Genomic DNA, 17237 nt, shown 5'->3' on the forward strand with positions numbered 1-17237 from the left:
CCTGCTGAACTATCTCATTGGCAATGGAACCATTGACCTTCATTTTACAGGTAGATCTGTGAAGCAGGGGCTAGGTACAAGTGAGAAATGATAGTCACAGACCTCCCAACTCACTCTTTATGAAGTACCTGTATGCCAAGACCAGAGTTAAGATACTATATGAACTCAGTTTTACAATATTTGTAAGTGAATTTGGCAAGATCTAGGAATTAAACCAAGGTTGAAAATTGTGTACGGAGATATGTAGGTTAGATCAAGATTTTGGTAGTCTATACCTTGGAGTCTGTTTTTGCAAAAGAGGGTTTGCAGTCTATGTGTCCACATGGAATCCTACATAAGATCTTCGGTGTGAACAGTCACGTGTACAGAAAAAGAGTTCACGCTCGGGCTTGAGCCTCCCACACTTGATTCCATTGTAGAGTGTCAGCAAGTGGCGTCTGCTTGTAGTGAGGTGACCTGCACTGCCACGATCACTTGGAAGTCTTAGCGATGGAAACGACTGTCAAACCTGCACACTGGAAATCTACAAACGTGGGTTCCATCATAAAAAGTAATAATTTATGTTTGATATCTTGTGCTTTGTACTGTAGTTTCGTACCTCTACAAAAACAGGTATTATATTGCTAAATATAATTCTGCTAAATGCAAGACAATTTATTGTCCAGGGTGAACTGCTTAACTGATCCCATCAGGTACAAGTGCAACCATCAACTAACCACCCATGTAAACCCAACGGACTTTCCTGTCTGTCGGTGAAATTGAATGTGGATTTTGTTAGTCTGGAGTTCAAGTACAAATGTAATAAGTAAACGCAGGAAACTCAATTAAAAAGGAGCAAACAAGAAGTTAAACTCATTGTCTAGACATTACTGTATACATGAAGGGCACTCACCTTGCTTTACTTACCCATAAAGTATTTATTGCTGCACTGTAATCTACTTTTGCTACATCTTTGCTCTCAATTAACAAATTCACCTGTGCTACGAACCTCTCTTCAGCATTATAGAAAGTAGGTGTTTGTCTTTCTCCCACATACATTGCTCTGCTGCCTTTCGACTAGATTAACAATATACACTCTACCATATTATACATACATACATCACCCTTTCATTCCAGTGGTGCTGGTTGGATCTTTCAAATGAGAAGCACTTTAAAAATGAAGACTTTCTGACCTGTATTTTATACTGTTTTATAGAGCTTGTATGGGAAAAGTCATTAGGTTTAAAATTTGTAGGGTGTGCACATACTATAAAAACGCCAAACCTATTGTCTTTAAAATTCCGTTTGACCAGGTAAACAATATTACAGTGTGTGGAGTACCATTCCAAGATGGTTGCCATGTATATGATCAGTCTGTGAGCGTCATAGCTGCACTAGGGAGCGAGGGCTGAGAAAATTGGCTGTAAAATGAAGCCAAAATCTGTTGCGTCCATTTTGATTCTAGACCAATGGATGAGAGGTATGAGATTTTAAATGAATGTTCTCCTCCTTTCGGGAGAATGTTGCGAGTAGGCTTCGGGGACATGTCAGCAGTAGTAGTAAATATTTATTAGTCTGATATTAACAGCGCAGCAATATCAATAGATATGTTAAGAGTAACTCATCTAAGTGGTCACTGTAATCAAAAACTGCAGCAGGGGCGCAATGCAAAATGATGGGGCATCTCTCTGCAAAATGTGATGATTGCCCCCGACAATCACAAGATATTCATGTACCTTGGTATGATTGGGGAAATCCTGAATGGTTGGGGGTTGCCTGAGGGAGTGCACCACAGGGGCTGTAGGGACTTGTGTTACGCCCCTGAATTGCAGTAATTAATGAACATAGGTGAGTAACCTAATAATGTTACAAATTAAACTACTTGCCATGATGATCACATTCCACACTGCTGTCAATATAGTCACCTTGTACTACAGCCTTAGTACAGCACAGCACTCCCCAATTACTTGGCCTCTTGGCATTGTCATAGACAGACACACTCTTACAGCATCTCACACTGTCCTTCCGCTGACCCATCACCCATCAGGATAGACATTCAGCCAATGATCACAGACTATGGCTGCTGCTGCCATGTGGCAGCCACTTGTGTTATTAGTTGCTTTTTCCTGGCACCGCAAAGAGTTCAGGAAAAGATGAGCCAGACAGTGGGAAGGGAGAACAGGACTGTTTTTTCCTATTTTTCCCATGGAATTTCGTTCCTATTTAAACATATATTTGCATACATTTCCAATATAAACATCATTTACCTCTTTGGACTCTAGAAACACATGCGCAGGGCCGAGTATCACCAATTGCCTTGCTCTGCTCGGCTCCACAAAACAGTGCTCATTTAAAATATAATACCCCAAACAATAAATGCAACATACCTCTACAATCTGCCCCTTTGTCTCTTGTAAGCTCTTACTCAACTCTGTGTCCACCAAATAAATGTGCTTGCTATCAACAAACGACACATACATCACAGTCTGGAATCAGAAAGGAAAGTTGTTATTGCAACATATGTGGCATCAGTATTTTACTACGTTATCAGAGTTTTCGATAACTGACCCCATATAGTGAACAGAATGCAGTACTATGCCTACCACCATCATACTATAGTAAAGGCACTTAAGGGAGAGGAAATGGCACTGATGAGGAAGCAGCAAGAAAGGCAAAGAATGGTTGAAACTGTTATTTTGTCAGTAAAAACAATGGATAATTCAACAAGAACAAGGTTAGGGATAAAGGAGTAAAGACAACTAAAAAGGGAGGTCACATAGCAAAGCAGTTGACTAGGATTAGATGGAAATGTAGATTTCCTCTGCTGCACATAATATTCCAGGACATTCGGAATTCATGTTTTGTTCCTGTACATATGATAATCAAGGTTGCATGAATATTCATAGTATTTAATCCTTGCTTTTGATATTCTTCATGTTTGATCATTATTTTTTAAATGATAGTGTTTCTAGAACGCCTGATGGCGAGAAAATAGTTGAAAAGGGTGTTACTCCAATAATTTTTAAACATTTTTTTAAAGTCTTTGGATATTTAGTTACAAAGCCTAGAATAATCTATAAAAACCATAGAATCTAAAAGTCAGAGAGAACTTCATGCAGAAGACACAAGGACAGAGGCCTAGTTACACACTCGTCTTAACCGAGGCAGAAAAGGGAGTCAGCCTTCACTAGCGGTCAGGCGGGTAGTGCTGTAGACTGCGGTTATCACAAGCACACACTGCAGGCTTTGTGAGCTGAAAACACAACTTATTGTTCTGAAATAAGGTATGGGAGTACTGAACGAGAGCATTAGTGCTACAGAATACACAGCAATAATGTTGGAGTATTTTTTACTGTTCATCTTGAGTATACACTTCCTTACTGCCTTAATGTTTATTTTCATTGTGATAACAATTCATATAGTGGGCACTAGACTAAACTTTTAGTTTTAAAATAAATATTTTAATATGCACATCCAGCTGTCTAGTGATCCTGGAGTGTTCTGTTTATTCATTCATGAAAGAGGATTTAGTGCTTCACTAAGTATCCCCGTCTATTCTCATGGCACTGCACGTTACACGAAACACATCTTGTGTAAGCATTGCTCCTTGGGTTGTTCGGGTTGCAGTCCAACGGGTTTTCTGATTCGGACTGATATATCGACTAAGGTCAGAAATCCAAACCTGGGGCTCTAGCAAGTTCTAGAGAATTTAAAATGAGTACTGAGTATTGTATACATATTACTATGTAATAATATTTTAAATGAGATGAATTGTATGTACATCAGTGAATTGGAGTAGCATTGGCCATGGTAATAATCGACATCTGGTGTGATGCAGAGTAATCCACACACTAGTCTGAGTCTGGTGTAGTTTTGGCTCCTCAACTCTGCTACATAGAGTACTTAAGGGAATGTGAATTAGGTTTAATAGAAAGGAGCAGCTTTATGCAGCATAGATAGACCTTGGAAGGAAGAACGTTATGAGGAAGACCATGCATTGCATTGATAACTCTCCAATTAGCCAAAGAAACTCAGCTCCAATCCAACAACAGCCCGGCGGTGCCATATTTAACCCCTTACCCACCTTGATGGTTTCTTCTCTACTACTGGGTCATTTGTCAAGTCTCTGCGACAGCAACTTGAAGATACATTGCCTGTCAAGTCATCTTATTCTTATGGCGAAGACTTTTGGGTCATTTATTATAACACATCTCAGTATCCTCATCTCACAGGATCTCTAGTAACTGCTGTGGGGCTGCTGCAATGGTTGGACCTGTAATACTGCTATTAAGGTTTTTTTTGCGGTCTAAAGCTGCCTGATGTCTCACCCTGAACTGCATGCCAACAAACCTAATTTGGCTGTGCATGTGGCTCCATGTATAGTGTTGTCTGGGCCCAAGACACAATTGAAGGCAAGTGGTACAAGTCAAGGTATGGAAGCCAAACGCTTTTATGGCTCCTTCTCTTTTCACTAGGAACATTCACAGAGGTAGTCATATACAACAACCAAATAATCACAATTTAATTACGCCTAAAGAAGTATACATCACATATGATTATAATTCTAAGAGTGCCAACCACAGCTCCCAAATCAGAGTCTAATCCAGAGTCCTAACAGAATATTGTAACTGAGGGTGTAGTGCTGTAGTGGAGTTTGGCAACAACAATAAACATCTATTATTCAGCGCTAAGATACCCTTTTGCATGAACGTGTGCTTTACAAATACACGTTATGTTATATAACGGATGTCATTATTGTGTAGCAGTTTTATGCAGCAGTTTACGGTACTTACACTTCTTGGCCCAATCACGGACTCCAACTTCTTTCCCATATAGTACTTCTTGACCACGTTCCCTTTGCAGCAGGGGCAAACGTAAGTCGTGATAAGAAAATCGATGACCAGCACAGCCTGAATGAACACAGATAAGACTCTGCTGTAAAGGCTTTCTAACGAGTAAGCAGGGCTTGAAACATGCAGAGACAACCCAACTTACCAGGCCAAAGTAGGATAGAGCGGAGCCGATGTACACCACCAATTCAAAAAAGTTAAACTTTCCACCCTTGAAGAAAACAGCAAACACATTTTAATTTAATGATTAGATTTTTTTAAAAAGGAAACAGCAGTTGTATTTTTGAAAGACTTAAGTTGACTTTTGCCTTTTTATACTTTGCCACAAGCCGCTGCTGCCATGTAACAGTGCATTTTCTCTACATGAACAAAGTACACAGCTTCCAGTGGGTAAATCATTTCATCTTTACGAAGAGAGTGCTCTCATCCTGGTGGGCCAACCCTATGCAAACACAGCTTTTCTGGATCTCACCACCATTTTCCAGGAAGTTTTTTTTTTTTTGATAATAAATTTATTTGCAGTTGAAAAACCAAAACATACTAAGAACAGCATGTGGTTGCATAGTAGATCAAAGTCCATCTCCGGTAGAAAACAAAAATCCCAGCCATGATTTAAAGCCTTCAGGCAAGCCAACCCATTTGAAAAGCAATGTAACGAAACGGGAGAGAAATCAACCACATAACTCAAAACAGTAGGTTTAGCCATTTGCCCCATATCTTATGACATTTCTCAGGACATCCCTGGGCCTCAAAGAGGGGTTCCTCCTGGGCCGCACACCAATCCACCCCCCGTCGCTACTTCCATATGGTAGGGGGTTTGGCCTGCGCCCAGGCCGCTGTGATGTCTCGCTTGGTCACCACCACCGCTGTGCTCAGAAAGTGTTTGTCTGCTCTAGAGCCATCCAGGCCATCAAATACTCCCAGAAGTAGGCGTATTGGATCACGAGGGACCTGCCACCCCAGAGTTTTTGTAAGTTCAGATTCCACACCTGACCAGAATGGAGCAAGACCAGGGCACAACCAGACCATGTGGTAGAAATAGGCCGGGGCTTGAATACATCGTGTACACGCTGGGGAGGGGCGCAGTCCTGCCCTGTGTAGGGGCGCTGGAGTGAGGTATGCCGTGTGAAGGTAATAAGGTTGGATGAGACGTAGTTTAGAGGAGGTCGTCAGAGTTTTGGGGGCCATAAGGGTGTTGCGCCAGTCTGCCTCATCTAAGAGACCCAACCACCCCTCCCAATGGGTCCGCAGCGCATCTAGGGTGGTAGGGCTATTGTTCACGAGGTAGCGGTATATCTGTGACACCTCTGCTCTGCCCAAGTCCCACATCATGACCTTGGCTTCTAACGGGCTAAACTCAGGAAAGGAGGTGCCTGGTGGAATACGAGTAGTAAGGGCCTGGCGGAGTTGTAAATATTTATAAAATTGGGTGGTGCGAAGGGAGTGACGCTGTTGCGGATCGGGGAAGGCCCTCACGTGGTCTCCTACCCAGACGTCCCCGAGGAGCAAAATCCCGACCCGATCCCACTGCCGAAAGCCCTCAAGGGTCGATTCTTCACGCAGCCATGTGCTGCGCCACAGAGGTGTATGTTGGGTAAGTCGATTGTCCCATCTCGTATAGCGTAGGGCAGTGCACCAGGCCACTAGGACTAGGTGATAGGTGGAATTGTTTGTGGAATGGGAGCCCCATAAAAGTAGGCTTTGATTTGCGGAAAGTTCATAGTTCTAAGCTCATTCCGGTAGGCCAGATCAGACCAGCCTCCCGTGAACCAATCGTGGATGACAATAAGTCTGGTGGCCAAATAGTAGAGATGGAGATTTTTCATACCCATGCCTCCGTCAAAGGATGGGATCCGGCAGCAAGTCAAGGCGATATGTGGTCACCCCCTCCCCCCCCCCCCCATAGGAACCTGGTAATTACCCCATCAAAGTCTCTGAACCAACTACCCGGTAGGTGAAAGGTGGTATTCTGAATAATGTTTAGGAAAAGGGGGAGGACCATTATTTTAAAGAGCACCCCTCTTCCAAGGGGATTGAGGGGAAGGGATTGCCAGCGCTTAAGATCGCTTTTGGCTTTCGTGACCAGGAGTGTAATTTTAAGGGCCCACTCGAGCTCCGCGAGCAGAGTCACCAAGATCCCAAGGTACTTAAACCATTGTCTCCTTAAAGGGATATTAGATTGCCAATCAAAGCAAGCCCTCGAGGGATGGAGGGGGATCGGAGTGGACTTTGTCGGGTTGAGCCGCCGGCCCGAGACGTTCTCGAAGGCCTGGAGCACATACAGACAACGCGGGCCGGAGCTCTCCAGGTCAGCCAAGAAAGGTAGGACGTCATCCACGTATAAGGCGATTTTGTCTACCTGGTGGGTGTCCCAGGACCACACACGGATTTGAGGGTCATTACGCATGAGGCAGGCCAGAGGCTCCATCGCCAGTGCAAATAAGAGTGGCGAGAGAGGGCACCCCTGACGTGTGCCGCTTCGGATTGGAAAAGCCTCCGAGAAGGAGCCGCTGTTCAGAACTCTTGCTTTGGGGTTGGAGTACAGGACACGGATGAGACGTCTGAAATGGGGGCCGAATCCCATCGTGATGAGGACATCCTCCAAGTAGCTCCAATCAACCGTGTCAAAGGCCTTCTCAAAATCAAGAGTAGCAGGGCCAGGTATCGTGTGAGGAGGTGGTGGTGGGCCAGGGCAAGGTGGAGGCGTCTTATGCAGTGCCGAGTGCCACGCACCGACATGAAGCAACATTGGTCTGGGTGGATCAATTTGTGTAACAGGGGACAGAGACGTTGGGCCAGGGCAGTGGCAAAGATTTTAATTTCTGTATTAATTAATTAAATCGGAAAGTAGTCCGAACAGGAGAAAGAAGGTGGTTGGGTCTTTGGGATGACCACTATAGTAGCCACGTCAGTTTCAGAGGGAAAGGAGCCCTCCTCGGCCACGTGCCGGAAGAGGTCGACCAAGTGGGGCACCAATAAATCTCTATATGCCACATAGTACTCTTGCGGGAAGCCATCTGGTCCTGGTGTCTTCCCAGAATGTAATAGAGAAATAGCACCATGTATCTCCTCTGGGGTAAAGGAAAGGCTGAGGTCTGTCGATTCGGCCTGGGGAAGGCAGGGGAGCCGGACCTCTGCCCGTTCTAGCAAGGCGACCAGAGAGGCCCCAGGGGGTTGGGCTGAATAGAGCTGGGCATAGTAACCCCTGAAAGCTTGGGCAATGGCCCACGATGAGCAGTGATGTGCTCCAGCAGCGTCTCGGATTTCAGGGATAATTCTATTAGCCTTGGGGGAGGAGACCAAGTTGTGGAGCAACTTTCCATTCTTGTCGCCCCACCCGTACACACGGGCCACAGAGGAGCACCACAGCATCTTGGCAGAGTCCAGGGAGATTTGACGGATCTCTTCCCGGATCGCCTCAAGCTGTCTGGCGGGTTGAGCGTCATCCGTGTCTGTGAGGGTCCAGCCGCGCGGCTTGTGCCTCAAGCTGGGTTAGGCGAACAGACTGCGCCACCCCTTCGTGTGCACCAGACCTCTGGCCACGCCACGTAAGGTAGCCTTACCGGCCTCCCAATGTGTGCCTGGGGAAGGGGCCGAACCTTTCTTGATAAGAAAATAGTGTTGCAGCTCTACTGCAAGTGCGCTGTAATCTTTGTCCTGCACGCGTTCAGGCGCCAGACCGTCCACATCCCATCAGTGGTGCCTCCCGAACGGAGGGAAATGGCGAACTGGTCTGAGATTCCACGGGGAAGAATAGAGACGCTGGAGACCCGCTGGCAATCGATGGCAGGCAGGAGGATCAAATCGATTCGGGAATGGGTATGATGGGCCGCTGAAGTGTGAGTGTACTGTTTCCCCGGGGGTTCCAAATCCTCCAGGCGTCACACAGACCAAGGGCAGCTGACCAATCCGACAGTCTCGTGGAGCAGGCTAGGCACGATGAGGATGGTTCCCCTGTGGTGTCAAGTGACGGCTGCATAACTGCATTGAAGTCGCCCCCAATTATTGTCGGACCCTGGGGCAGGGCAGAGATTACCTCTGTAAGATGATGGAGAGTAGATGGAAGTGTGGCAGGAGGGATGTATGTTGACAATAGGTTCAGGACATTACCTTCACGCTTACCAGACATGGCCACGTAGCGGCCCTGAGTGTCAGTCGTCGTGTATAGGGGTAAAGGGAAGACCTCTCTGGGTTAGTATGGCTACCCCTCGAGAGCCCCGCGTGAAACCGGAGTGTCACACCCTGTTGAACCCGTATATAGCTAGAAAGGAGCAGAGAGTGCCCAGGAGATGGGTCTCTTGTAGGAGGAGCACATCAGGTGCATGGCGTTGGGCGTACTTGAGGACTGCTGCACGTTTGATGCGGTCCAGTAAGCCATTCACGTTCCATGATAGAACATGGAGAGATATACCGTGAGTGGCCATCTGGGAAATAGCTGATGGGGGGGGGACAGACAGGAAGGACCAAAGGAGCCCAGGTCCCAGGGGAAGTGGTGCATCGCGAATAAGATAGGAAGATGTGGCATGTGCAAGGTGGTACGCCTCAGTAGCAATGGTGTGTGCAAGTGTTAGGCGGTCATTAAAAACATAAAACAATGGCTCAAACAAAGCCAAAACAAAATGACTTTGAAGGGCAACGGCGCTCCCCTCACCCTGTACTTCCGAAATTGCAGCATCTGTCGCCCTGAAAAATGAAAATTAACAATAAGAAATAGCTAAGCTAAAACGTTTAGCAGGGCAGTTTGTGGCAATGATGGACCCCTCCATATAGACGGATGTCATAGTGTCATCAGCTGCTTCATAACATAAGATAGAACTCTTAGGTTGTCTCAGTTCTAGCCCCATAGGCCTCCACAGTCAGATTCCCGTGTCATCACCAGATCTCCGGAGCGCCGGACTTCTATGGTCTGGACCGTGGCTTAGATCAATCAGTGAACTGGCTCGGCTGCGGTCCTCAAGATCCGGAGGGACCTCAGATGAGATCAGCAACTGGGACAAAGCGCCCGGCGATAGTGATGACCCTCCCCGCCGGTCTCCCCTCCTGCGGGACCGATTATGCCTCTGCTGTGGCTAGGAAGGAGACGAGTGTATCCGCGGAGGTTCCGACAAGTTGGGTGGGGACGTAGGCCAGGTCCGCAGAGGTCGCTCCTCCGTGAGCCAAGTCCAGGCCGCCTGCGGGGTGTCAAACAAGACTGTGTTATCCTGGAAAATGACTCTGAGATAGGCTGGGAAGAGGAGACTGTAACGCAGTCCCAAATTGAGGAGGTTTTGTTTGACGTCCGTATACGTACGACGTTGGGCCTGTACTTCTCTTGTGTAGTCTGGGAAAAGCATTATTGTATCGTTTTGGAATTTCAGGGGACCGTGGGCCCGTGCCTCTCCAAGGATAGCGTCCCTGTCTCGGAAGTTGAGGATCCGAATGATGATGGGACGAGATGGAGCCCCGGGGGAGGCTTAGGCACCAGGGAACGATGGGCGCGTTCGATTGCGAACCACATAGAGAGAGCGTCTTTGGGTATCCATGACTTCACCCAAGTCTCCACAAAGGTGTCCGCCCGCCCCTGCTCGACCCTCAGAGAAACCTATGAGATGCAGGTTGTTCCACCACGAGCGGTTTTCCGCGTCTTCAGCCTGACGGTGTAGTTCCGAGGTTTGAGTCTGCAGGCGGGCCACTTGGGTTTTCAACGGTTCCAGTTCGTCCTCAGCCGTGGAGAGGCGCGACTGCCTCTGAAAGTCTCGCTGTGGTGTTGCGTAGGTCCTGTCGGATAAGGGCCATGTCCACCCGTACCTCGCCGATCCTACCTCCACCGAGGCCTGAGAGATGCCGATAGCCTGCAGGATGGTCGAAAAGTCTACTCCGGCAAGGGAGGAGCCACCAGACACCCCTTCTGCTGGATTCCGATGGTGTATTGGTCCATTTTAGTTCGAGTCTGCGGAGCGGGCGTCTTCGGGGCGCGGTCCCTACCCATCTCGGCCATAGGCGGAGGACCCAGACATCCAGGTGGGCGGAGGGGTGAGCTCATGGGCAGACGATCCCCGGCGGGAGGGGCCAGCCCCCAAGCCATCAATGCTCAGGCCTGGGCACTGAATCCACCCCCGCACAAGCCCCCCAACTCTGAGGGACCAGCCAAGCTAAATCCAGAGACCCTGTCCTCCGCTGCCCCAGATGACGGCCAAACCAGGAGGAACACTACCTCTCCCAATCCGGAGTGGGCGCCGCCAGGCCAATGGGAGGTGGGGGGGGGGGGGGACAGCAGTGGGGCCCGGACCCAGAGCTCCCTGCCGCTCTATGAATGCGGCCGATTCCACCTCACCCTGAGGGATTCTCGTGAGATGTAGGAGACTTCTAAGACAGCGCCCCTGGGTCAGAAGTGGGGGATCAGGGGACCAGCCAACAGGGCCAGGCCGGGCTCCCCATATGAAATGCCAGGGCAACAAGTTCGCGGAGAGGGGCCGGCGTCGTGGACCCCACGCCGCTCGATGCGTGCGGCCAATACCAGAGGGTTACTGTCAGCCCCTGGGGCAATCCAGGGCCGGGAGACAGGACAGGGAGCCATGGAGGGGCCCACATCCAGGACCCCGAGCCACTCGATACGTGTGGCCAAGACCACCTCCTCGGTAGAGGACACGAGCCCCGATGTGACGTCCCGCCTCAGGCCGCGAAGCCAGCAGCACAAGTCTGACAATAACAGGAACGGGTGAGTCCCAAGAAACCTGGGAGGGTACAAACAGCAGAGGGTGAGTGTTAGGACTGCTGAGTCAGTCCATTCAGGAGCTCAGGCATATGTTTGGTCAGGGGGCATTCAGCGGGCAGCGCGATGGTACCACAGCCTGGGTGGGCCAGGACGGGCCGATCCTCAGTGGGAGTTCCTCGTAGTGGTAGGTGCTGTGGCGGGATGCATGGACTCGAGCTGCGGCCCAGGGCACAGGGGGAGGGCTCGGGCAAGGAATCTCCCCTCACGCAACCCCGCATCAACAACAGGACGTTCACCCACCTCTACTTTGGTGTGCCGGGTAGCCACCGCGAAGCTGAATACGGTCAAAGGCAGGGAACTGGTCGGGACCGGCCCAGCAGACCACAGCGCCAGGACACCTCCACGGTATCTCCAAGGATGAGCCTGGGCCAGTAGCTGCGGCAGTGAAAATCAGGAGCGCAGAGCCATTGTTCTTGCAGGCAGCCAGGGAGAGGCCCCAGACACCCGGGCCTCGGAGGTTCCAGAGAGGAGCCCAGGCAGTTCCCGCCTCTCAGGTCCCAAATATGGCTGATCTCCTTCCCACTCAGGGATACACCAGGCGGAGCACGTGTATAGTATCCTCAGGTCATGTTAATATGTTCCCTTTCATCCTGTACCTAGCTGCTGAGCCAGTGTGAGTGTTCCATGTAGAATGTTGGTGTGAGTGACATGAGTGGAATGCTTGGGTGCCTGGTGTGTGACAGTGTCAGTTGGAAGATGGGCTGAGCAGCTAGGAGGCTGCTCCTAGTGGGGCTTGTTCTAGCTTCCTGTAACTTCTACTTATGGACTTAATAAACTACATAAAATCATCTTGGCTACGTCTACCTCATCACCTGAGCACGTGGGGCCAGCCCACAACACCATCCTTCAGGGAGACACAGCGGCCGATCCTCCGGTCTCAGGATGACTCAGTTCCCGGATGCCCTGCACCTCCCCGCAAGCCGAGTCGATGAAGGAAGAGACGCGGCCAGGCAAGGGGAGGGAGGGCCGCCTCCTTGGTCCCAGCACCAGACGCCCAAGCCCTGGCCCGACCACGGCAGGACACCAGCAGGTCTGGGTAGGCCAAGCACCGGAGGGCTAACGGCGGCGAGCCAGGAGATCCGGAACAGGAGACCCAGGCTAGAGCAACAAGGCTCAGAGGACAGGCGCCGCCATCTTGGGAACCACTAGGCCGGAGAGCAGGACGGAATATGTTCACAGCTGGCAGCGTGGCGAGTTGCCACAGCCTCGTCAGGTAATCTCCACCACAGCAGACACAGCAGGTACTCAGCAGGGGTATGTATAGGCGCTGATGATGGTGGATGACGGAGGGTAATCTCCACCACAGCAGGCACGGCAGGTACTTAGCAGGGGTATGTATAGGCGCTGATGATGGCGGATGACGGAGGGGTCCGGAGCACTCGGAGTGCGACCGCCATCTTGATGCGTCAAGCCACGCCCCTTTCCAAGAAGTCTTAATGTCCTTCCATCGCTGGTAAGGCACAGAAAGGACTGCCTCATCAAAGCACAGTTTCGCATATGTAGGTACAGCGTATGTCATACAAATACTAATAACCTGGGGTGGGAAAATAATCTTACTGAGTGAATGGTTGTGTTTCGCCCTGGTACACACTCTCATTGGGTACTCCTGCAGCAAACAGAGTCTGTGCACTTGCTGCAGGGCATGCACTAACTTCAAGTGCATTGGAGAGAGTGCAGCATTAAACACACTCTTGGTAGCCTTGGGTAGAAGGCCATGGACACCTCAACTAGGAGGGCGCTCTGTGACCGGGGAGCACGCTGTTGCCACTTTGTAGGTGTCCCGTTTCTGTAAAGTGGCACAGGCACACAGACAACAGCTTTTTCTCATATGCATGAGGGTCACACCCATGCTTAGTAGCACCCTCTTTACATCAAGTGGGTGCTACATGTGAGCACATTCAATGGGTATTAAAGCGATTGTCCCCCCTACATCTATGTGGCAAGCACTTCGACAGACACTACAGTCAGTTAAGTAGAACCAAGAAAAGTTAGATCCCTTTCATTTTTTTTTCTTTTTAAGAGTTAGGATTACACTTGACACTCATCTAATAACCAATAAAAGATAGTAACTATCAAAGTAAACCTAATGCAATGCAAAATAGGATTCTGAAATACAATTTAATTTAAATTACAATCATTGATGCTTACATTTAATTAAATGACTGAATATATATGCCTTCTGGAAGAAAAAACACCCAGTATCAGTGGAGTGACAAATAGGATATTGAATATGAGAAACTAAAGCACCAGCTTTAAATTTAAAACCGTTTAACCAATTATCATGACTGATGCTAGTAATGTTGGTTTGGGGCAGTTTTCTTACAGGAACATAAGAGGTTAATGAAAACTATAGTGTTTGCATCCCTACCATTGGGGGGTGCATAATCGAGATACTTGACAATAGAAAAGGGGCATTGGTGTGCTGGTGGGGAATTGAAACATGTCTGGGGAATGATGTTTGCTGTGCAAACTGACCATCAACTGTTGGTAGGTTTATTTTCTACAAAAAGGGAGGAAGAGTTACTCTGTGAATAGTAAGACAGCTGTCCAAATTACAAGAGTTTAATTTCAAATTAGAGAAGAGTGAGAAATATGATCGCGGATAGTTAAGTCTTGACTTATGGGTCAAGTTAAATTGGAAATCCTAACTAATTCAACACCATGAATTTACAAGTGATGAATACAGAGAAACACTAAGTCAGCACCTAAATATAGCAAGTTGGATATTTAAAGTCTAGCATAGTAGGAATGCCCTATGAAATAATCCAAATGAAACCTAAAAGGTGACAAAAGATGGTTAACTGTAAAATATAACAAAGTAAGGAGCTGATCTTTCCAAAGGAATGATGATTATGATGAATTACTTTGGCAACAAATAGAATGTGAAATTGTGTCGTTTTAGAAACCATTTTACTGTGAAAAAATTATTTTTGGGCAATGTACGTATTTTAAAGTAATATCTCAGTGCCTGGAGTTTGCGGAAGTGAAATAGTCAATATCTCCGAGATTGTTGGAAGACATTTACAACATTTGTGCTGTTGTTTTCTTTTGGTAATAGAATTGGAATCAAACTATTATTTATAAACTTGGATTACTTTATTGGTGTAATTGACCTGAGGAAGGGACCAATGTAAGTTGCGGAACATTTGTTGGCTTTGGCTGGAACTGTATTTGGTACTGAAGTGATGCAATAATGCACACAGAGTTAAATAAGTGTAAAAACATATTCTTGAGCAGTAAAACATTTTTGGTGCCTCCTAGAAATGTCAACTTTGTTTACATTTGAGATAGCATGGGGAATACGAATACAAATACTGCCATTCCCCAGAGAGAACTAGTGTGCAGGTCCATTTAAAAGAAATGATCCCATGGTTTTTAGAGAATGCATGCTGAAAATGTGTGTTTCACCCACAAGTCTTTCTTTTCTTTTAAATCTTTATTTCGATTATATAAATCGTAAAAGAACATACAAATACATTGAAGTCACAAAGGTTATCTTTGAAAAAAGAAAATCATTCATAAGTAAAGGATACACAAAAACTAGGGAGAATACAGTTGCAAATAAATAATAAATGGATTGAAACATAGACCTGGTGTATGATAAACAATTACATTTCATTCCGTAAGATGGATTCTTCTAATATGCCATATTGCTGCCAAATACTTGCTAATAGCAAAGACAGTACGAGAAGATAAATCACTTTTCAGCAGCCTATAGGCATCTAAATGTCATCTGAATCCCCAGCTCCTACAGATGGGAACAATCCATTTATTCCTTGATTTCGTGTACATAGGGCAAAAAAACATTAAATGAATATCGTCCTCCAGCTCACTAGAGCATGTAGGACAATTTTTTGCAGTAGGGGGATGCCATCTACTGGTAAGTGCTCTAACTGGGAGTGCATTATATCGCCATTGTAAGAATAATTTTCTCAGGGCGACAGGATTAATGTCATTCAAGACAGTTTCTAATGAATAGTGGTCCTTGATAGTTAAAAATGTAGTTGTCATAGATCCCAAATTCTCATTAGCAAGAGTAACCGAGAGATTAAAATTGTGGTAAAGAGCCACTAGTTCTTTACGGGGTATGGTCGCACATGATTCTAGGGGTTTTGTCCAATGGGTCTGTAACCCCAGCTTAGTAAATTCATTTTTTACATAATTCAGCCATGGGATTTTACCCAGGGCTGGATGGAGATAGAGTTCCAAAAGTTCAGAGCGATAACTCAAAAGTTCAGGGGTTGTCCAAAGACGCCTCCAAAACGTTAAAGGCTTCACGCCAAGTTCCTCCCTTATCGATCTTAGTCCCATGTCGAGCCTAAGGGGAAGTAAGGGTGTGCTGGGTGGAAGGGCGGACAGGCTCCTTAAGAACTTATTTTCCGTAACGACAATCTCAGGGGCACAATCAATGCCCCAGAGTTCACCGCCATAGATTAAAGCCCCGCGAGCCTGCAATTTATAAATTTCCATAGGCGGGCCAATCGGGTGCGTCATGGATTGGTTCCATAATTTCAGGATTCCCCCTACCCTTTGATTTAACTTTAGATTTAATTTGGTCTGATGGTGAGACCAGGTCATTTTCTCATTAAGTGTTAGACCCAAGTACTCGAAAGTGTGGACTCTTTCTAAGCTGGTTCCATTTATAGTAGGATTAGGTCGTAAAGACCTCGGGGGGTTGAAGATCATAAATTTAGTCTTAGCCGTGTTGATCTCCAACCCCCGATCATTACAAAAGGATACAAAACCGTCCAAGACGCGTTGTAGCCCCATGGGGGTCTTAGCTAAAAGCAACGTGTCGTCGGCAAACATAATGGCCGAAATGGCAGTACCCGCAAGGCGTGGGGCGTCTCTATTGGGTACCTTGTTTAAATGAGAGATGAGACCGTTTACATAAAGGCAGAAGAGGGTAGGCGCCAAGACACACCCCTGCCTTACCCCCCTTTCGACAGGGAAACTAGCTGAAAGGCTGCCACCCCTCCCACATCTTACCCTCGCATAGTTGTTGGTGTGGAGACGCACAAGTATATGCAAGAGATGCCCTGGAAGTCCTAAATCTTGTAGCACGGCCCATAATTTTATGCGGGGAACAAGGTCGAAAGCCGCGCGGAGATCCACAAAAACTGTGTATAAGGACCCCCCCTCTATCTTTACTGTTTTCCAGTAGAGCATACACAACCTAAAGATCTGATCGGTTGTGGAAATGCTCTTTCGAAAGCCAGCTTGGTAGTTGCTCAAGATCTCAGATGACTCAACCCAGTCCATAATACGATTCAGGATCAGCCTCGAGAAAAGTTTTTGTGCAACATCTATCAAGCTAATAGGCCTGTAATTCCCTGGCAACAGTGGAGAACCTTTTTTGAAAATAGGCACAACTTCGGCGCCTAACCAAGTAGAGGGAATTGGCAAGCCGTTCAAAATGGCATTGAACAATAATGTAAGATAAGGTGCCCATATACTAGGTTCATGTTTGTACAAATCACCCGGTACCCCATCCAAACCGGGTGCTTTCCCCGCAGGAAGTTGGGAAATTGCAAGCTGTATTTCAGTTAGCGAAAATATTTGATGATCTCGGCTAGGTACTATGTGTAGTGGGCTTACAGGGGCAGACAACGGGGCCCTGTAGAGAGTGCTAAAGTGGATTTCCCAGGCTTCTG

General features: G+C 47.3%; 1 protein-coding gene across 2 annotated transcripts in view; it reads right to left on the reverse strand.

Annotated features, from left to right (window-relative positions):
• LOC146783838 (P2X purinoceptor 7-like) overlaps positions 1–17237 on the reverse strand; it is a 300654-nt gene that overhangs the window by 66724 nt on the left and 216693 nt on the right. For both annotated transcript variants that reach the window (XM_085636125.1, XM_085636124.1), the window contains 3 exons: positions 4975–5040; positions 4773–4889; positions 2367–2465 (listed from right to left, as the gene is read on the reverse strand). In XM_085636125.1, the coding sequence (XP_085492251.1) occupies positions 2367–2465; positions 4773–4889; positions 4975–5040 (282 nt within the window). The remainder of the gene's footprint in view (positions 1–2366; positions 2466–4772; positions 4890–4974; positions 5041–17237) is intronic.

This window comes from Triturus cristatus, chromosome 11 (genome assembly GCF_964204655.1).
Source record: "Triturus cristatus chromosome 11, aTriCri1.1, whole genome shotgun sequence".
Taxonomy (NCBI): Eukaryota; Metazoa; Chordata; class Amphibia; order Caudata; family Salamandridae; genus Triturus; species Triturus cristatus.